Genomic DNA, 23,228 nt, shown 5'->3' with positions numbered 1-23,228 from the left:
ACTACATTGCACAATTAAATATGGTTAAAATTCTTTTATAAACAAAATACCTGCATGCTGAGATTTTGAAGGGAAATACCAAATGACAGCGGTCTGTCTCGATTTGTGATCTAAAGAGGAAAGAAAGTAAAATTTACTCAGGTTTTTAGTAGTTGGACAAAATTCACTTTATAGAAAAAGCTGGCCAGGTGCAGTGGCTCCTGCCTGTAATCCCGGCACTTTGGAAGGCCAAGGCAGGAGGACTGCTTGAGCCCTGAAGACCAGCCTGGGGAACATAGTAAGACCCTGCCTCTATAAAAAAATGTAAGAAAACTAGCCAGGCATGGTGGGGTGCACCTGTAGTCCCAGCTACTGCAAGGTAGGTGGGTGGAGGTGAGGTGGGAGGATCACTTAAGCCAGGGAAGTCAAGGTTGCAGTGAGCCAGGATCAGGCTACTGCACTCCAGCCTGGCAAATGGGTGAGGCAATGGGGAAGGGAAGAGGGAGGAGAAATGAAGAGGAGGAGAAGGAGAAAAGGGGAGAAGAGGGGAGGGGAGGGGAGGGGAGGGGAGGGGAGGGGAGGGGAAGAGAAAAAGGAAGGGGAGGAGAAAAAGGGAGGGGAGGGGAGGAGAAAAGCGGAGGGGAGGGGAGAAGGAAAGAGGAAGGAGAAAGGGAGGGAAGGAGAGAAAGAGTTAACTTTCTGGAAAGCAACTTATTTCAAATATTCAAAAACATTTTATTACTTTCCAGAAAAACTTTTATTCGTATATTTTTCCTAAAATAAATTAGAATACTAATTATTAATGTATTCATGTTACAGAGAAATTATACGTTTTCCAGTTTACAAAAGAGTTTATTAGAAAAGACTAACAAAATAGGATTATAAAGCAAATAATTACGTGGTTAAGAGAAAACAAATTACCTATTCAAGATCAAGGAATTATTTAAGACTAATTCCACTAACGCCTAGACCAGTACTCTATCCAGGAGATAACTATATCACACTGTAAAGTATTTTGAAAATACATAACTACTAAATTCGTAATTACCAAGCCAATTCCTTCATGCTCTAACATCTGAACATTTTCGGAAAGTGTAAAATCAAGCACTCAACACTAAGGACTGCAAATTACAACTATAATTACACAAAAGAAGGATCATGTCATGTTTAGCTCTGTGTATCCTCTTGGCATTTAACAGGTTGGTCATTAAAAGTAGGTGTCAAGAAACAGTAAAATAACTTAATATAAATAGAAAAACAAATATCACATATTAAAATACTTACATCATCTTCATAACGAATATGGATACTGGAAATTTTCACTTGAAGGTTTTTTATGATCTGTGTAACTAGTTTTTCTGCAAAAGTGTCCTGTTTTTCTGGCAGATGTTGTTCTACAATTACAAATATTCCTTTTTTAAACTTGAATGAAAAATATACTCTACAAATATCCACATATTGAAGTAACATACTTATGTTGCTTTGCTGAAATATACATATATATATTTGTAAACAAACTTTCCAAAAGTCTTTCAAAAGCAACTAAACATTTTTCAAAAACTAGTTTATTGTTCCATGAGACTAAAGTAGACCATGCAGAATTTGCTGGCATTAAATTTTATAATTTCTGTGAAGCTATGCCCGAGTATAAAAGGATACAAAAAAAAAAAAGATGTTTAGGTAAGAATTATAACAGACTTAAATTACAAAATCTACTAAAAGCAGCAAAGCAGGAATCTCCCTTCAAATTAGTGATACCACCATTAAATTGCCTGGGTATAGATGTGTAAAATAGTTGAATATCCTCCTCCCCTAGTAAATACAAAATAGGAAATAATAAGGTCTTCTTCCTCTCTCCTGTCGAACAAGGATGAAAGAAGTTCATCTATTTCATTTTCAGAAAACAGTATTAACTATCTCAAGTTCCATTTATTTGTTAAGAAATAGAAAGATTTAAGAATTGGCACACAACTGTAATCCCAGCACTCTGAGACGCCAAGGCGGGTGGATCATCTGAGGTCAGGAGTTCGAGACCAGCCTGGCCAATATGGAGAAACCCTGTCTCTATTAAAAATATAAAAATTAGCAAGGCATGGTAGTGCACGTCTGCATTCCCAGCTACTTGGGAGGCTGAGGCAGGAGAATTGTTTGAATCTGGGAGGCGGAGGTTGCAGTGAGCCAAGATCACACCACTGCAACAGAGTGAGACTTAGTCTCAAAAATAATAATAATAATAATGATAATAAAGAATTGAGGTTCCTAATTTTTTGAAATACGCCTTTGATAACCATAGTTATTATCCTTTTTTCCCTTTAAAAATGCCAATGAAAGCTATATTCTTTTTTATTTCTACTTCCGTTCCTCTTTTCATATCTCTAGTCCTGTATAGAAATTATATATATATATATAAATCTATCTTTTCCTTCTAATTGCCTACTACTCTCTAATTCAGCTGGCCCAGGAGGCATTAGATAAAGGAAAGTTAGAAGATAATAATCATATGTACCTCAAATATACCAGTTAAATAAATATATATACATAGAAAGAAATTATAGGATTAAGTAGACAACAGAGGATCATATTTTAATCTCTGAATCTCACCACTACCTAATAAAATCCTTTTCTTTTATAAATTCATTTAGTCATTCGATTAAATGTTAAATCTTTCTTTCCCTACCCACTAGCTTCCTCCTCACTTCCTTATGCAGCTCAGATTCCATGATATATTATTTTACCAACACCTTAAATTCCTTTACCCTTTTTTCTCATATTCCTCTGTCAATAAAGCACCAATCCTAAATAAAACCAACTATCTATTTTTTTACATGAAAAGCATACCAATGCCTATGCCTTGTAAGGTAACAAAATGAAACACAAGATGACTTTAAAACAAACAATATTAAAAACAAACAAACAAACAAAACAAGTCATAGAACCCTGGAAAGATTCAGAAACTGGAAACCCCACCAAACAAAAAAGAGCAAACAAGGAACATGGTGGAGAGAGACTAAGATCACACAAGAACTGATTTAAATCTGTATCATGAGCAGTTAAGTTAGGTCCCCTCCTTCTCCCAGCCCAATATCCAAGTAACATCCCTTTCTCACCCTACTAAGAACACAACAGTATATTCTAGAGAAAATGGCCCTAATGGGATCCAAATTCTGTACATGGAAGATCAGGGAAAGCCCAATACCAAAACAAGGATGTTAAGTAAAAGCCTACATAATAGACAGTCATACCCAAAGCCGCTTTCACTTATTTATATATAATTAAAACATTTATATATACCCATGATAGTATACACAATAAATTCTGATTTAACCAAAAATATGATATACCTGTAGACAGATGATGAAAAAACAGGGTCAATCTTCATAGTACATCATAAAAGGATGTGTGTATATACGTATTAGATATACTTTATATATTATATGTCATATATATGCCAATAAAACACAAGATAAGTTTAAAATATGTAATGTTATTATGTTATAAAATGTTATATATAACATACACGTTATGTTATATATCTGTTATATGTTGTATATAACATGTTTATATATATAATATCTAAATAAATCAAGAAACAGAGGGGTGAGCATCATATATAGCAATATGGGAGCGGGCCTGGGTCAGGAACATTTTTCTAATATGGGTCCTATAATACTGCTTAACTTTTAAAGCTATGTGTATGTACTATCTTGATAAAATAAAAATAATGTTAAAACAGAAAAGGCCTAGGAGACTTAGGAAAGAGGACTGGAGATAAGGATAGATGACTACACATCATATAAAGTAACTGTTACAGAGAAAAAAACAGAATTACAAGAGATATTGCCAAGAATTACATGTTAAATCTCTATTTATCTTTGCCAACAAGAAAAATATTTATTAGTGCAGCTTATTTTTTATTACAAGAAAATCAACGCATTTCAGAGACAGTGAAGTCAGTAAACCTTTTTTTTTATTTTAAGACGGTTAGCTATTAAATGAATGATAGAGGAGAAGAAGATAAACAGATGACCAGGTTAGGAAGATAACTTCATGTTTCAAGATAAAGAAGAGGCTACAGTGTATTTACATGCCAAGGTGAAGGACTCACTAGGTGAGAGTATAAAAAGTAGCTGGCAATAAGGATCAGTGAACAGGTGAAAAGCAATTAGATTTCTGCAGGACACCACTTCCAATAATGGAAAAAGCCTAGGAGAAAAAGCCTGTGTTGCAGTAATGAAACATATGGTCTAAGTTGAACTGGAAAATATGTGAAGTCAGAGGGTAAATAAACAGATAGAGGCAAACAGAAATATATCAAGAAACTAAGTATCTCCAAAAGGGTGAAGAACTGATATAAGGAGAATACAAAAGCAAAGGCTAGAAAAGGAAGAAAATACACTTGATAAAATTGTTATCATTAAAAAGTGACTTTACAGAGTACACGCACGTGTGTGTGTGTGCGTGTGTGTGTGTGTGTGTATACTTACATATGAAGTAAACTAAATAATAAAAATAAGCTAGACATATTTTTGCCTTAAGGTTCCAGACAGTAAAATTTCTGTACACAAAACAAAGCACACAAATCATATTAAAATTCCCCATGCAATGAGATTCTCTCATATTTGTTAAATAATCTCAACATCTCCAGAGAAAAATAAATATTCAATTACAATAAATATTCAGGTCTTTTCCACTTTTCTTATACTACTGTTACTTTGTTTCCTTTACCTTGATCAACTACTTTTTGTTTTGCTTCTTCTATTCTTTTCAGTTCATGTTTCTTTGCTTCCATGAGCTGTTTTTCTTCTTTTAAAGGATCATATTTTATTCCTACAGGAAGATTAAAAATAATCATAATTACCTTAAATTGAAATATAATCATTCCAAAAAAATCCTTAAAGATAATCTTTAACTGGCCAGCCGCAGTGGTTGGCCGGGTGCGGTGGTTTACACCTGTAATCTAAGCACTTTGGCAAGCGAGACAGGTGAATCATGAGGTCAGGAGTTCAAGAACAGCCTGGCTAATATGGTGAAACCCCATCTCTACTAAAATTACAAAAAATTAACTGGGTGTAGTGGCAGGCAACTGTAATCCCAACTACTCAGGAGGCTGAGGCAAGAGTGATCACTTGAACCCAGGAGGCAGATGTTGCAGTGAGCTGAGATCATGCCACTGCACATCAGCCCGGGTGACAGTGTGAGACTCTGTCTCAAAAGTAAATAAACACACGATAATCATTAATTCAAAGTCTCCAAAAATGTAGAGTAAAAACCAATTTAATTTGAATTAACAAATATCAAATTTAAATATTAAAATCTCAAAAAATTACCCAAAAAGTATTCTTTAATATAAAGATTTTTCCATCCATAAAAAACAGTAACTTAAATTATAATTTTTTAAATTTAACTTACTAGAAGAAGGCACTATGAGTAAATAAATTTCTTCCAATACAGCTTCAACAGGTAGAGTATAAAGGTTTTTCCATGGAATTGTAAGTTTAAGATTACCTACATTTTTTTGGAAAAAAAAAAAAAAGGACAAAAATATTATTCATTCAACCTACATCTATGATTAGTCTATTTTCTGTCAAGCATTAGAAGAGATAACGAAGTGGCCTTTTTGTCCTTAAGAACTTCGTCACTTTACTTACTGAAAGCTGTTTTCAGCCAACAACAACAAGTCGTTGCTGTAATGATTTGAAATTACTGTATTTTTAACAGTATTGTGGGAAAACCTAGTAGATTATATTCTAAATATCTACAAGTTTCTATTTATAGTTCTCTGTATCATAAACAAACCAATATTCTTCTTCCTTTAACCAATAATCCTTAATCTCGTAACTTTCAATTTCCCCACTTCTGACTCTAAACCTCCATATGTATTTTTTTTAATACCTCAAGACGGTAAATTAGGCCAGTTGTGGTGGGTCATACCAGTCATCCTAGCACTCTAAGAAGATAAGGCAGGTAGGTCACTTGAACCCAGGAGTTCAAAACCAGCATGGGCAACATGGGAAATGAAAACTACAAAAAATTAGCCACGCATGACGTCATGTGCCTGTGGTCCCAGCTACTTGGAAGGCTGAGGTGGTAGGATCTTGAGCCCAGGAAGTTGGGGCTACAGTAAACCATGACCATATCACTGCACTCCAGCCTGGGTGATATAGTGAGACCTGCACCTCCCAACCAAGAAGAAGAAATTATATACTTTAAATAAGTGTGTGTATGTATATTTTTCATTATGTGTACCTATGTTACATACATATGTATATATGTACAGGAATTGATATACATACACATGGTAATAATCGTACCATAAATTATATGTATAAAAAATTACACCTATAGTAATAAAAAAAATCTTGGGTAATATTTGAAAATTATGCAAACTAATGAAAACACCCTCAATCAAATAGCAAAGTTTTTTTTTTTGTTTGTTTTGTTTTGTTTTTTACACATAAGAGTTCTTGAACTACAAAAACATTATGTATGGGGTTTCTTATACTACTCACTCTAGTTTTGTATATTGAAAATGTTTTAATAATAGAGAGTTTTAAAATATTTTAAAATTATTTAAATGGTATGAGTTTCTAGATTTATAAACAGTAGTCATAATTGTATAAGGAACAAATTATTAAATACACTATGTTGCTAAAACTGGTTAGTAATTGGGAATTTTTTTTTAAATCTACTTAGATCCATCTCATATTTTATAAACTCCATGTTTAGAAAACTTCAAACTGAAAAAAAGATTTCATCACACAATATCACTTCAGAGAAAAATGAACTATCTCATTTCTCTTTTACATTTTTGGAGAGATACGGTCTCACTATGTTGCCCAGGCTGGTCTCAAACTCCTGGCCTCAAGCAATCCACTTGCCTCTGCCTCCCAAAGTACCGGGATTACAGGTGTCAGCTACCCTTCCCAGCCTCTACACCATCTGATTTCTAAAAGGGGAATAACTTTCTAAGTTTTTAAATCAGAGAACATGCTGATCATCTCGAATTTCTGTAGAGACCAAAAATATAACCAAAATAAAATAAACAGATCAGGAAAAAACTGTAACAAATTTGACACAATTTATTTATAAATATACCAACAGATTGCTTAAAATATATACAGTAAGACTCCAAAAAAAAAGCAAATGACAGAAGGACAAAGAGCAATGACAAAACTGTATAAATAATAAACACATATTAACAGTGTGCCATTTTCACCACCAAATCTTTTTTTAAAAAAAAAAACAAACTTGACCAGGAGCAGTGGCTCACATCTGTAACCCAGAACTTTGGGAGGCTGTGGTAGCAGGATCACTTGAGTTCAGGAGTTCGAGACAAGCCTGGGCAACATGGTAAAACCCTGTCTCTACAAAAAATACAAAAATTAGCCTGGCATGGTGGTGTACACCTGTAGTCCCAGTTACTTGGCAGGCTGAGGTGGGAGGATTACTTGAACCAGGAAGGCATTGGTTGTAGTGAGCCGAGATCACACCACTACACTCCAGCCTAGGCGACAGAGAGAGTGTGTCTCAAAAAATAAACAAACAAATCTTTTTTTCCTTCCCCTATAAAACGTAGACTCCTTGTAGAAAATTTGGCAAATTCCAAAAAATACACAGATGTAATTCCAAAAACCTTCCATAAAAGACAATTTATTTTACAATATGTACATGTGTATTTATACTTGATATGCATGTAATTCTGAATTCTAAATGAGGAAAACTTTGAAAGATCAATACACAATAATAGCAAGGGGACAATACATTCATATAAAACTGACTGTACTACTGTACCATTCATTTGGAAACATGTACTTCTTTAACACAACAAACTGTGACCCTACTATGAATGCCAGGTGATGTGCTAAAGTGGAGAGGATACATTAACAATTAAACCCACTTCTCAAGAAACTCAAGTATCTACTAGAAGGGGGCAAAAATAGTGATTTTTTTTTTTAGAAGACAGATGCTATGATAGAGGTATACAACACCTTAAATGATTCTCGAAATTATCTTAGGTTTAGTTCAGTGTACTTTCTACTATCTTATATTATCACTGAAAATTCTTATTATCATTTTTAAACAAGATTATGCAAGAAAAAAGAAGGCAGGCAGATTCTAAAGAAAACAGGTCTATCTACTTTCCTGATATATTTTTTGACTGTTCTTGAATTGAGGTTAAATTTTCATACTGAAATACAACAATCATCACTGTAAAATTCAATGACCTTTGGTAACAGTTTAAAAGTCACATTAAAATATGTATTGTAGGCTGGGCGCGGTGGCTTACGCCTGTAATCCCAGCACTTTGGGAAGCCGAGGCAAGTGGATCACGAGGTCAAGAGATCGAGACCATTCTGGTCAACATGGTGAAACCCCGACTCTACTAAAAATACAAAAAATTAGCTGGGCATGGTGGCGCGTGCCTGTAATCCCAGCTACACAGGAGGCTGAGGCAGGAGAATTGCCTGAACCCAGGAGGCGGAGGTTGCGGTGAGCCGAGATCGTGCCATTGCACTCCAGCCTGGGTAACAAGGGTGAAACTCCGTCTCAAAAAAAAAAAAAAAAAAAAATATATATATATATATATATATATACACACACACACATAGTGTAATATTCTTGTACCAATTGAAAAATGTAATTATTCTACAATATCCAAATATGCATTCACTGGATTATTATGGTACAGAATAAATGAGATCAAATCAACTCAGATTATGAGAAATCCTTTATACATACTAATGAAATAAAACATAAAATTATAAAAATAGCATAATTAAAATATTAGGGAGATTAAAAATGGGTGACAGTCTCCCCCTCTAACTCATGCTAAAATGTCTTTAAAAGATGGGGTTGTGGAGATTAGAATTTTATATTCTCAGTAACATATGATAATGAAACTTTCTATGGTACACTGTCTAACGCCAACCGTAACTACACACAATTATGAAGGCCTTTATCATGTAATGTAAGCTTTCAGAATACCTTGATCCCCAAGTGATGCCAGTATAGCTTCAATAGCAATGTATAAATCCTACTACAAAAACTACATAACAAAAACATCTCAAAGTCCCAACTTAAGACACTATCATCTTGCACAAAATTTAAACCAGTAAAACTCTCACACAAGAAACATGACACACAACTTTTTATTTAACATGTTAAAACTTCAAATTCCAATCATTTCCTGCTCAACCAGTATATTTAAGATATAAACAGTAAACACTGGTAAAATCATACCAAACAACAAAAAGCACAGTATTTTCTGTAAACATACAGAAACTTGCAGAGCAGAAATTCGTTTTTAAGTTGGTCCCTAGTCACAGGGCCTGGATGATCCAGAACCTATTTTTTATTCAGTGTATGCAGCATTAATCAGAATACAGCAGTGGTAACCAGTCAGAAACCTAAGAAACTGAAACAGTTAAGATCCTTTGGCTCTCAATTAACTCGATTTACCACCTAATGAGATATATAAATTATTAGGTTATTAAATACTGGGCAACGGATATATGAATCGAAAAATATTTTTAAGCTACACGGTGAAGCTCTACTGAGACAAAAACACATGATCATTTTTAATGGATGCTCAGAAACATGAAAAATATCACATAATAGAAATATTAGGAAAATTACTCTGGTTGCATGTCCAAGAAGGAGGATATTGCAATAATAAATGTGGCTTACCTATATGACCAACTTTAACTTTAAATGGTACATCCAGTTGACTCTACAAAAAAAAATTTGATATATATACAAAACATTAGTAGATAGAGAGTTTAACAACACAAATGAATACTTTTTACTTCCAAAAGTTATTTCAAGGGATTTTCAAATAAATGTATACATTTTCCTTACATCAACATTTACTTAAATGTATAAACATATAATTGCAATATTATTATCAAATCCATAAAATTCATGGAAGCTGCTCTTTTTATAACAATTGGGGATAAAGGTCTATAGTAAAAATGACCACAAAACCTACTCATATCAAATCATTACTGATTTTATATTATTTTAAGAAAAAGAAGTGGCCATTACAATGTCAGTTTGTGCTTTTAGGGACATTAAAACTCTATTTTGCAAAATAGGCATTTTGTAAAAAAATACTTTCAAAAACATTCTCCCTAATCAAAGAACAGCCTTTTAAATAAATGGTGCTAGGAAAACTAGATAACCACTTGCAAAAACATGAAACTGAACCCTTATCATATACCATATTCAAAAACTCAAATGGATCAAAGATATAAACCTAAGAGCTAAAACTATAAAACCCTTAGAAGAAAACATAAGAGAAAAATCTTCATGATATTAGATTTGGTAATGACTTCTTGGATATGACAATAAAAGCACAAGCAATTAAAAAATAAATGAGCTCTCCCTATCAAATTAAAAACTTCAGCTACTCAGGAGGCTAAAGGGGAAAAAATGGCTTGAGCCTCAAAGCTGAAGACTGCAGTAAGCTATGATCACACACTGCACTCCAGCCTGGGTGACAGAGCATGAGGCTGTCTTTTAAAAAAAAAATTCAGAAAACAAGTTAAAAAATCAAAATAAAAACATTTATATTTTTTGTATGTTTGGTTTTGTTTTGTTTTGAGACAGTTTCACTCTGTTGCCCTTGCTGGAGTGCAGTAGCAAGATCTCTGCTCACTACAACCTCCATCTCCCAGGTATTTTGCAAAACTTATTTACAAAAAATGTTCTCAAATTTAAATAATTGAAGGTGGCAAACTGAATCAGGAAGAAGTATACATAATTAAATGCAATAACTTCACAAATTTTTCCTAGTCTAAACCTACCAGGGCGTTTTCTTTAATTTGAAGATTCTTGAGGGCCACAGCTCCTAAAAGAGATTTTTAAAAAATTGAAACAATCAAATATTTTTCACTTTAAAAAGTTACTACGTATGCTTCATTCCTGATACTCAGGAAAAATATATAAATAATGTATATAACAGATAATATAATATACCTATGATCTTATTATCGCACCTTCATTCTGACATGTAGTCTAAGATTGTATGCCTCACCAAATCTTCACTTATTGTAACTTTTGACCACTGCAATTGTAGCTCAATGTTAATATGCACAAACATTTTAATCAGAATTATACAAACAATATGAATCTAACAATGTAGCATGACACAAGATCAATATGCAAAAAGTAAACTACATTTAAATATACTTGCAATAAACCACTGGAGAAAAAATTATGTAATGGAAAATCAGTGAGCCCCAAGATATTTAAATAAAAACTTCCCAAATTCAAATTAAAAAAAGAAAAGAAAATGAGAAAAATAATAAAACAGAATGTACAAGAACTATAGGACAACTGTAAAACCTGTAACATACAGGTAATGGCACAACAAAAGTTTAAAATACTCTAAATTAGGATGTTACAAGTAATCCCCATTGTAACCACAAAAAAAAAAAACCTTTAGAATATACACAAAAGCCACCCAGGAATGATGGCAGGCACCTGTAGTCTCAGCCTACTTGGGGAGGCTGACGTGGGAGGATCACACAAGCCTAGAAGTCCAGCCTGGGCAACACAGCGAGACCTCATTGCTATGTTGAGGTTAATATCAATTATGTTATTAATTAAACCCAAAAGGAATCAAAGTTGCTACAAAAAATAAAACAAAAAGAAAGGCAGTAAAAAGTAAAACAGAAAAGAAGCGCTGTAAGACATAAAGAAAGTAATTAGCAAAATGGCAATACAAAGTCCTTCCCTATCTGTAGCAACTTCAAATATAATGGCTTAACTCCCCAATAAAAAGACAGATTGGCAGAAGGGATTAAAATAAACAGGATCCCGGCAGGGCACAGTGGTTCACACCGGTAATCCCAGCACTTTGGGAGGCCAGGGTGGGTGGATCACCTGAGGTCAGGAGTTTGAGGCTAGCCTGACCAAAATGGTGAAACTCCATCTCTACTAAAAGTACAAAATTAGCTAGGCATGGTGGCACATGCCTGTAATCCTAGCTACTTGGAAGACTGAGGCAGGAGAATCGCTTGAACCCAGGAGACAGAGGTTGCAGTGAGACGACATCGCACCTTTCCACTCCAGCCTAGGCAATAGAGTGGTACTCCCTCTCAAAACAAGTAAATAAATAAACAATAAAATTAGGATCCAAGAGTACATGATCTACAAGAGACTCACTTTGGCTCTAAAGACACACATACGTTAAAAGCAAAATGAAAGAATAGAAGAAAGGAAGGAAGGAAGGAAGAAAGAAAGGAAGGAGGGAGGGAGGGAGGGAGGGAGGGAGGGAGGGAGGGAGGGAGGGAGGGAGGGAGGGAGGAAGGAAGGAAGGAAGGAAGGAAGGAAGGAAGGAAGGAAGGAAGGAAGGAAGGAAGGAAGGAAAACCCATGCAAAAATAACCAAAACAGAGACACCTATATAATCTGGGCATCACTAATCCAAAACTCCAAATTTGAAATGATCCAAAATCTGAAATTTTTTGAGTGCTGACATGATACCACAAGTGGATGACATAGTTGAAGATGATGATGTTACCAATGCAGAAAAAGTGTCTATAGACCACACGGTGAAAATGTGTGATGGACTTATTAAAGCACTGGAGCAGCATATATTCATAACAGAACAAGAAATCGTGACAGTTTATAAAATCAAACAGAGACTTCTCAAACAAAAAACACGGTCAGTGAGCAGATGGTTCTGGAGGAAACATTTTAAAAAGCCATCTAGAAAAATGCCTCCTCATCCCTTAAGGATCCAATTTCTGGTCCCTCAACAGCTTCTAATGTTTCTTTTCACCTAAAAAAAAAATTAAGTACATTCTAAAGTGACCTTTTAATCTAAAAACAGCATTGTAGGTGGAAACTGAAAGCCTGCCACTGTTTGTTGTTGCTGCTGTGTAACAGTGGATAGACATTCCTGGTGATGCTACTGTGCTGCTTACTCACATTGAACACACTGTATTTTCACCGTATTAATAGTACCTCATATTTCTTACTGTTAAGAACTAATGTGTAAATAATTGTAAGAAAATAATGCTTATCAGTAACATATAAGTTCAGAGTCAGGAATAATGATGATGTCAAACAACCACAGATTGCCCCATGGGTGGCTGAGATAGTGACACATTTTCTTTCTGATGATTGAATGCCATCAGAGCTTTGTTTTATGCAGAAAATTATTTAAAATATTGTATAAAATTGTCTTTGGGCTATGTGTACAAGGTATATTTGAAACACAAATGAATTTTGTGTTAGACTTGGGTCTCATCTCCAAGATCTCATTTTGATATGCATGCATTCTAAAATCTGAAAAAAAAAAATTCAAAATCCAAAACACTTCTGATTCCAAGCATTTCAGATAAAGTATACTCAACCTATACCAATATTAGACGTATAAACTTTATATCAAAATCTGTTACAAAACAATAAAGGGCATTATATAATCATAAATCTGACACTTCACTAAAAAGATGTAACAATTATAAACATGTCTACACCAAACATCAAACCACCAAAACTTATGAAGCAAACAATGACAGAATTCAGGAGAGAAATAGATAGGACTACACTAATAGAAGGCTTCAATACCCAACTTGCACTAATGGACAAAACGAACACACAGAAATTTAATAAGGAAATATAGGCCTTAATTAACATATTGATCAGTTGGATCAACTAGACCAAGAGACACACACAGAACACTCCACCCAACAACAGCAGAATACACATTTTTCTCAAGTGCACATGGGACATTCTCCAGGATATATGTGAGATCATGAAACAAGTGTCAAAATTTTTGTAAAGAGAAAAGAAAACATACAATGGTCAACAGATATGAGAAAATGCTCAACATCACTAATTATCAGGTAAATAAAAATCAAAACCACAAGATAGTACCTCAACCTATTAGAATGGCTATCATCAAAAAGACAAAAAATAACAAATGCCGCTGTGGAGAAAGGGAAACTCTTTCACACTGTTGTTGGGAATATAAATTAGTACATCCATTATAAAACAGAGTATGGAAGTTACTCAAAAAATTTAAAAATACAATTACCATATGATCCATCAATCCCACTAATGTATAGATATCCCAAAGAAAGGAAATCAGTTTCGGTTCATATCTGACTCATGGCACCAAAAAAATAAAATTAAATTAAATTAAAAAATGAAAGAAAAAAGAAAAAAAATTAAAAAAGAAGAAAAAAGAGAAAAACCTAAATGAAATCAGTTTGTTAAAGAGAAACCTGAACTTTATGTTTATTGCAGTACTTTTCACGAAAGCCAAGATACAAAATCAATCAAGTGTCTACCAACAGATGCTGGTAAAGAAAATGTGGTATATATAAATATACAAAGAAATACTATTCCTCATTAAAAAATAAAATAAAATCTTGTCCTTTGTAGCAACATAATGCACCTGGAGGACATAATGCTAAGGAAAATAAGCCAGGCACAGAAAGACAAATACTGCATGATCTCACTCACATGTGAAATCTACAAGTTGACATCATAGAAGTAGCGTATACAGTAGTAGTTTCCAGACACTGGGGATACTGGCGAGAGGTGAAATAGGTAAAGATTGGGCAATGAGTACAAAGTTACAGTAAGATGGGAAGAACAAGTTCTGGTGTTCCGTTGTACAGTAGAGTGACTATAGTTAACCATACTGTATTGCATGTTGTAACAAAGCTAAAAAAAAGATTTTGAATGTCCTCACCACAAAAAAATGAAAAATGTATAAGGTGATGAATATTCTAAATACCAATTTGATTTTTATACAGTGTGTATATGTATTGAAACATCACCGTGTACCTAATAAATACGTACAATTAATAACACATGTCAATTGAAAACAAAATTGTAAAATTATAAAAGATTGAAATTATTCAAGGTTCTTTTCCAGTAACAAAATAATAAATCTGGAAATAAACAGCAGATGGAAAAAAGCACAATGCACAAATGTATAAAAATTAAGCACTCTAAACAAGAAATGGATCAAAAAAGTAATCCCAAGAAAAATTAGAAAATATCTTGAGATGAAAATAAAAACAGACTGTACCATCATAATTAGTAAGACATAGTAAAAGCAGTGCTAGAAAGAAACATAAAGCTGTAAATATTCATATTCAAAAAGAAGAAATATCCCAACTTAACAACCTAAATTTATTCCATAAGGAAATAGGGGTAAAAAAAAAAAAAATCCAAACCTAGCAGAAGGTAGAAAAGAATAAAGATTAGAGCAAAGATAAATGAAAAGATAATGGGAAAAAAAATTTAAAAACAATTATTAGTTTTCTTTTTCTTTTTTTTTTTTTTTTTTTTGAGACAGAGTCTTGCTGTGTCACCCAGGCTGGAGTACAGTAGCACGACCTCCGCTCACTACAACCTCCACTTCCTGGGTTCAAGCGATTCTCCTGCCCCAGACTCCTGAGTAGCTGGGATTACAGGCACCTGCCACCATGCTCAGCTAATTTTTGTATTTTTAGTAGAGATGGAGTTTTGCCATATTGGTCAGGTCAGTCTCAAACTCCTGACCTCAGGTGATCCACCTACCTCAGCCTCCCAAAGCACTAGAATTACAGGGGTGAGCCACTGTGTCTGGCCGCTAAGCACTAGTTTTCAAAAAAGACCAATAAAATTGGCAAGGCTTTAACTAGGTTGACTCAGATAAAAAGAGAGACAGAGAAAGGAAAGTCAAATAACTAAAATCAGAAATGAAAGAGATATTACCATCAACTTTATGAAATAAAAAGGATTATGAAAGTACTATGAACAAAAAACTGGATAACCCATAGAAATGAATGAATTCTGAGAAATACAAAATATACTGAGACTGAACCTTGATAAAACAGAATATCTGAACATACCTATAACCATTAAGGAAACTGAATCAGTAATAAAAAAAATCCTAAAAATAACAAAAAAAGCCTAGGACCAAATGGTTTTACTGGTGAATTCCACCAAACATTTTTAAAAAAGAATTAACACCAGTCCTCCTCAAACTCTGCCAAAAAATGGAAGGGAAGGGAACGTTTCCAAACTCATCCTATCAGGCTGGCATTATTCTGATACCAAAGCCAGACAAAGACACTATAAGAAAACTATAGACTAATATCCTTGATGAATATTCATGCAAAATACAGAGTGTTGTTGCCCAGCAGACCGGGAACACCTTGGTCCCTCCAGTGCAGGAAGTGCTTAACCTCGAGGGGACAGAGAACAAAGCCATGTACCTGGTCCTAACACCCCAGGGTTATAGCGTGCAAGCCAGGAGTGCTGAGGTGAGCACTGGCACGCAGAAATCATCAAGAAACTATGCCAGTCGACTAAACTCAACTTACACCACAGTCAATCCCTCCTGACAGCAAAGAACAGAAAAGCAAAAAGCCTCATCTAACGGATAGCAACTGGAGAGATAAAAGGAACGTCAACCCACAAAGACGAGAAAGAACTAGGACAAGAACTCTAGCAACTCTATAAGCCTGAGTGTCTTCTTACATCAGAAGGACTGCACTAGCTCCCCAGCAATGGTTTTTTTTTTTTTTTTGCGTGCAGGGGCACAATCTCAGCTCACTGAAACTTCCAGGTCCAAGTGATTCTTCTGCCTTGGCTTCCTGGATAGCTGGGATTACAGATGCCCACCACCACACCCAGCTAATATTTTTATTTTTAGTAAAGATGGAGTTTCACCATGTGGTCCAGGCTGGTCTCAAATGACTGACCTCAAGTGATCTGCCTACCTCAGCCTCTCAAAGTGCTGGGATTACAGGTGTGAGCCACTGCACCCAGCCTAGCAATGGTTCTTAATCAGACTGAAATAGCTGAAATGATGAGCATAAAATTCAAAAGATACTGAAATTCAGCAGGAGAAAGTTGAAACCCAATCCAAGGAATCTAAGGAATCCAGTAAAATGAGTCAGGAGCTGAAAGATGAAAGAGTCATTTTAAGAAACAACGAAACTGATCTGATAGAACTAAAAAACTCACTACAAGAACTTAATAATGTCATTGGAAGTATTAACAGCAGAACAGATTAAGCTGAGGAAGGAATCTCAAGAACCTCAAGACTGGTTCTTCTAATCAACTCAGAAAAAAATAATAATAATAATTTTTTAATGGAAAAAAAATCTCCCAAAACGTAAGATTATATGAAGAGATCAAACCTACAACTCTTTGTTGTCCCTGAAAAAGAGGGAGAGAAAACAAGCAACTTGGAAAACATATTTGAGGATACAGTCCACAAAAATTTCCCCATCCTAGCTAGAGAGGTTGACATGCAAATTCAGGAAATTCATAGAACCCCTGCAACATACTATACAAGATGACAATCCTCAAGACACATAATCATCAGATTTTTTAAGGATGTGAAATAAAAATGTGAAAAGAAAAATTATTAAAGGCAGCTAGAGAGAAAGTGCAAGTCTACTATAACATGAGCCCCATTACGCTAACATGACATCTTTCAGCAGAAAACCTACAAGCCAGAAGAGACTGGGGGCCTAATTCAACATCCTTAAGGAAAAGAAATTCCAACCAAGAATTTCATATTCAACCAAAGTAAGCTTCATAAGTGAAGGAGAAATAAAATCCTTTCCACGCAATGAAATGCTAAGGGAACTCATTACCACCAGACATACCTTATAAGAGGTCCTTAAGGGAATGCTAAACATAGAAATGAAAGACCATTACCAGCCACCACGGAAACACACTTAAGTACATAGACCACTAACACTATAAAGCAACTCTACAATCAGGTCTACATGACAACCTGCTAACAACATGATGACATGCTGAAATCTGCATATACCAATATTAATCTCCAATGTAAACAGGCTAAACGTCCCACTTTGAACACACAGAATGGCAATTCAGATAAAGAAGGAAGGAACAACTGTATGTTGTCTTTAAGAGACCCATTTCATATGCAATGCGACACAGGCTCAGAGTAAAGGAATGGAGAAAGATCTATCAAGCCAAAGGAAAACAAAAAAGAGCAGACATGGGCAACTTATTTCAGACAAAACAGACTTGAAACCAACAACAATCAAAAAGGACAAAGAAGCGCATTACAAAAGGATAAAGGGTTCAATTTAACAAGAAGACTTAACTATCCTAAATACACATATACCCAATACTGGAGCACCCAGATTCATTAAACAAGCTCTCAGAAACCTATAGAGGCTTACAAAACCACACAAAATAATAGTGAGAGATTGATAATCCACTGACAGTATTAGACAGACCTAAAGACAACACTTGACCAAATGGACCTAACAGACTTCTGCAGGACACCTCACCCAACAAAAACAGAATAAACATTATTCTTACATGCATATGGCACATATCTAAAGGCAACCACATGCTCAGCCATGAAGCAATTCACAACAAATTAAAAATCCCACAATCATATCAACCACATTCTCAAGATAACAGTACAATAAAAATAGATATCAATACCAAGAAGAGCTCTCAAAACCTTACAATTCCATGGAAATTAAACTGCTCCTGAATGACTTTTGGGTAAACAACGAAATCTTAATTTCGCTGAAATCAAGAAAGTCTTGGGGCCAGGCATGGTGGCTCCTGCATGTAATCCCAGTACTTTGTGAGGCTTAGGTGGGAGGATTGCTTGAGCCCAGGAGTTCAAGACCAGCCTGCCCAATATGGCAAAACACTGTCTCAATATTTTTTCCCAATATGGCAAAAAATACAAAGAAATTAGCCAGGTATAATTCTAAAAAAATAAAAAGGAATTCATTGAAATTACTGAAAACAAAGACACAAGATATCAGAATCTCTGGGACACAGCTATTACGTATTCTTAAGAGGAAAGTTGAGAGTGCTAAAGGCACACATCAGAATGGTGGAAAGATTTAAAGTTAACAACTAACATCATGCCTAAAGGAACCAGAAAAACGAGCAAATCAACCCCGCTAGCCATAGAAAAGAAGCAACCAATATCAGAGTTGAACTGATCAAAAAAACATACAAAAGATGGTTCCTTGAAAGAATGAATAAGATAGATTGCCAGCCAGACTAACAAAGAAAAACAAAAAGAGATCCAAATAAACACAATTAGAAGTGGCAACGGGGACATTACCACTGACCCATAGAAATACAAAAATAAAAAATCCTTAGAGGCCATTATGATCACCTCCTATGCACACAAACCAGAAAATCTACAAGAAATGGATAAATGCCTGGAAACTTACAACCTCCCAAGATTGAACCAGGAAGAACTTAAATACCTGAACAGAACAATAACGAGTCCTGAAATTATATAAAAAGTCTACCAACCAGAAAAAGCCCTGGACCAGACGCATTCATAACCAAATTCTCCTGGACATATAAAGAAGAGCTGGTACCAATCCTACTGAGACTATTCCAAAAACTCGAGGAGGGACTCCTCTCTAATTCATTTTATTTTATGAGGCCAGCATATTCTGATATTCTGATACCAAAACCTGGCAGAGACATAACAAAAACAGGAAACGGCCAGGCACGGTGGATCACGCCTGTAATCCCAGCACTTTGGGAGGCCGAGGATGCCAGAACACAAGGTTAAGAGATTGAAACCATCCTGGCCAACATGGTGAAACCCCGTCTCTACTAAAAATACAAAAATTAGCCAGGTGTGGTGACACACATCTGTGGTCCCAGCTACTCGGGAGGCTGAGGCAGAAGAATCGCTTGAACCCAGGAGGAGGAGGTTGCAGTGAGCCAAGACACTGCACTCCAGCCTGGTGACAGAGCAAGATTCCGTCTCAAAAAAAAAAAATCACCAGGAAACTTCAGGCCAATATCCCTGATTAACACAGAGGCAAAAATCTTCAATAAAATAGTAAACCAAATCCAGCAGCACATCTACCATGATCAAGCAGATTTTATTCCTGGGATGCAAAGTTCGTTCAACATGTACAATTCAATTCATTACATAAACAGAACCAAAAACAAAAACTACATTATTATCTTGATAGATGCAGGAAAGACTTTTGATACAATTCAACATGCCTCCATGTTAAAAAACCTCAAAAGACTAAGCATCAAAGGAATATACCTGGAAATAATAAGAGCCATCTATCACAGACCCACAGCTAGCATCACACTGAATGGGCAAAAGCTGGAAGCATTCTCCTTGAGAACTAGAACAACACAAGGATGTCCACCTACTACTATTCAACATAGTTCTGGAAGTCCTAGCCAGAGCAATCAGGAAAGAGAAAGAACGAAAAGGCATCCAAACAAGAAGAGAGGAAGTCAAACCGTCCCTGTTTGCAGACAGTATGATTCCATCCTAGAAAACTCCATGGTCTCTGCCCAAAGGTTTTTAGAACTAGTAACTTCAACCAAATTTCAGGATACAAAATAAATGTACAAAAATCGGTAGTATTTCTATATACCAATAACATCCAAGCTGAGAGCCAAATCAAGAATTCAATCCCATTCACAATAGCCACACAACAAAATAAAACACCTAGAAATATAGCTAACCAGGGAGGTAAAAGATCTCTACAATGAGAATTAAAAAACACTTCTCAAAGAAATCAGAGACAACACAAACAAATGAGAAAAAATTCCATGCTCATAGACAGGAAGAATCAAAATTGTTAAAATGTCTATATTGCCCAAAGCAATTTGCAGATTCAATACTAAGCCTATCAAACTCATAGAATTAGGAAAAAAAACTGTTTTAAAATTCATGAGGGCCCCAAAAAGAGCTTGAATAGCCAAAGCGATCCTAAACAGAAAGAACAAAGAACAAAGCCAGAGGCATCGCACTACCTGACTTCAAACTACAAGGCTACAGTAACCCAAACAACGTGGCAGTGGTATAAAAACAGACATATAGACCAGCGGAACAGGTCAGAGAACCCAGAAATAAAGCCACACACCTACAACCATCTAATTTTAACAAAACTAACAGTAACATGCAATGGGGAAAGAACTCCCTATTCAATAAATTGTGCTAGGATAACTGGCCAGCCATATGCAGAAGACTGAAACTGGATCCTACCTTTCATGATATACAAAAATGAACTCAACATAGATTAAAGACTTCAACGTAAAACCTAAAACTATAAAAATCCCAGAAGAAAACTTAGGGACTACCATGGTGGACATAAGCCCTGGCAAAGATTTAATGATGAAGACTCCAAAAATAACTGCAAAAAAAAAATTCGCAAGTGGGACCTAATGAAACTAAAGAGCTTTTGCACAGCAAATGAAACTGTCCATAGAGTAAACAGATGACCTACAGAATGGGAGAAAATATTTGCAAGCTACACATATATCCAAGAAAACTCTAATTATCCACAACCTATAAGAAACTTATCAAGCCTGTAATCCCAGCACTTTGGGAGGCCAAGGCGGGTGGGTCAAAAGATCTAGACCATCCTGGTCAACATGGTGAAACTCCAACTCTACTAAAAATACGAAAAATTAGCTGGGCATGGTGGCACGTGCCTGTAGTCCCAGCTACTTAGAGGCTGAGGCAGGAGAATTGCCTGAACCCAGGAGGCGGAGGTTGCGGTGAGCCGAGATCGCACCATTACACTCCAGCCTGGGTAACAAGAGCGAAATTCCATCTCAAAAATAAAAAAAGAAACTTAAACAAGAAAAAAAAACAACCCCATTTAAAAAATGGGCAAAGGACATGAACAGACACCTCTCAAAAGACATACCTGTGACCAAGAAACATGAAAAAATAACTCAACATCACTAATCATTAGAGCAATGAAAATGAAAAGCACAAGATACCATCCTATACCAGTCAGAATGGCTATTATTAAAAAGTCAAAAACAACAGATGCTGGTGAGATTACAGAGAAAAGGTAACACTTAAATACTGCTGATAGGAATGTAAATTAGTTCAGGCACTTTGGAACGCAGTTTGGAGAGTTCTCAAAGAACACAGAACTACCATTAGAATCGGCAATCCCATTACTCCGTATATACCCAAAAGACTATAAACTGTCCTGCCATAAAGGCATATTCATGTGTATGTTCATTACAGCACTACTTCACAATAGCAAAGACATGGACTCAACATACGTGTCTGTCAACAATGGACTGGATAAAGAAAATGTGGCATATATTCACCACAGACTACCACAGAGCCATAAAAAGGAACAAAATTATGGCCTTTGCAGCAACATGGATGTCACTGGAGGCCATTTTACTGTGCGAGTTATAACAGGAAAAGAAAAAAAATACTGCATGTTCTCACAAGTGGGAGTTTAACCTTGAGTACTGTGTTAGTCCACTGTTGTGTTATTATAAAGAAATACCTGAGACTGGGTAATTTACAAAGAAGAGGTTTAATTGGCTCATGGTTCTGCAAGCCGTACAGGAAGCATGACACCAGCATCTATCTGCCCCACTTCTGGGGAGGACACAGGAAGCTTTCAATCGTAGCAGAAGGCAAAAGGAAGCCAGAACATCACAGGGCCAGAGCAGGAGCAAGAGGGGGAATGCAGCGGGAGGGCCACACACTTAACCAGATCTTGTAAGAACTAATCCAAGGACAGCACCAAGCCATGAATGATCCCCCCTGCCATGACCCTCTTGCCTCCCACCAGTCCCCACCTCCAACAATGGGGATTACAATTCAATATGAGACTTCCTGGGGACATGTATTCAAACTATATCCAGTACACATGGACACAAAGAAGGAAACAACAAACACCAAGGCCTGCTGGAGGTAGAGGATATAGAGAGGATGAGGATGAAAAAACTATCTATCAGGTACAATGCTCTCTACCTGGGTGACAAAATAATTTGTACATCAAACCCCAGCGACACACAATTTACCCAACTAACAAATCTGGACATGCGCCCCATGAACCTAAAATAAAAGTTAACAGGCAAAGAAAAGGAAGAAAAGGTGACACACAAAGTGGGAAATATTGCAAATCATATATCTGATAAGGAGCTAATATCCAGAATACGTGTGTGTGCGCGTATACATATACATAAACTCTTACGACTCAAAAAACAACCTGACTAAAAAATGGAAAAAGAACTTAAATAGGTATTTCTCCAATTAAGATATACAAATGGCCAATAAGCCATGAAAAGATGATCAACATTACTAATTAGAGAAATGTAAATGAAAACCACAAGATAGCACCTGACATCCATTACGATAACTACTATCAAAAAAAGAGAAAATAAATGTTGGTGAGGATGTGGAGAAATCACAACCCTTGTACACTGTCGGTGCGAACGTAAAATAGTGCAGCCACTATGGAAAGCAGT

The 23,228-nt window shown here is 35.6% G+C and overlaps 1 protein-coding gene across 7 annotated transcripts in view; it reads right to left on the bottom strand.

Moving 5' to 3' along the window:
• LOC144581922 (intermembrane lipid transfer protein VPS13A) overlaps positions 1–23,228 on the bottom strand; it is a 237,895-nt gene that overhangs the window by 204,808 nt on the left and 9,859 nt on the right. For 6 of the 7 annotated variants that reach the window (XR_013533366.1, XM_078367850.1, XM_078367836.1 and 3 more), the window contains 6 exons: positions 10,785–10,828; positions 9,667–9,709; positions 5,389–5,484; positions 4,705–4,806; positions 1,264–1,373; positions 51–110 (listed from right to left, as the gene is read on the bottom strand). Coding sequence is in view for 6 of the 7 variants with exons in the window: in XM_078367836.1 (XP_078223962.1) it covers positions 51–110; positions 1,264–1,373; positions 4,705–4,806; positions 5,389–5,484; positions 9,667–9,709; positions 10,785–10,828 (455 nt within the window). In the remaining variant the exon portion in view is untranslated. The remainder of the gene's footprint in view (positions 1–50; positions 111–1,263; positions 1,374–4,704; positions 4,807–5,388; positions 5,485–9,666; positions 9,710–10,784; positions 10,829–23,228) is intronic. The other variant, XM_078367838.1, reaches the window with a different exon arrangement.

The sequence above is a fragment of the Callithrix jacchus genome, chromosome 1, assembly GCF_049354715.1.
Source record: "Callithrix jacchus isolate 240 chromosome 1, calJac240_pri, whole genome shotgun sequence".
Classification (NCBI taxonomy): domain Eukaryota; kingdom Metazoa; phylum Chordata; class Mammalia; order Primates; family Cebidae; genus Callithrix; species Callithrix jacchus.
Note: the sequence above shows the minus strand (reverse complement) of the source record. Positions and strands in the feature narration are given on the sequence as shown.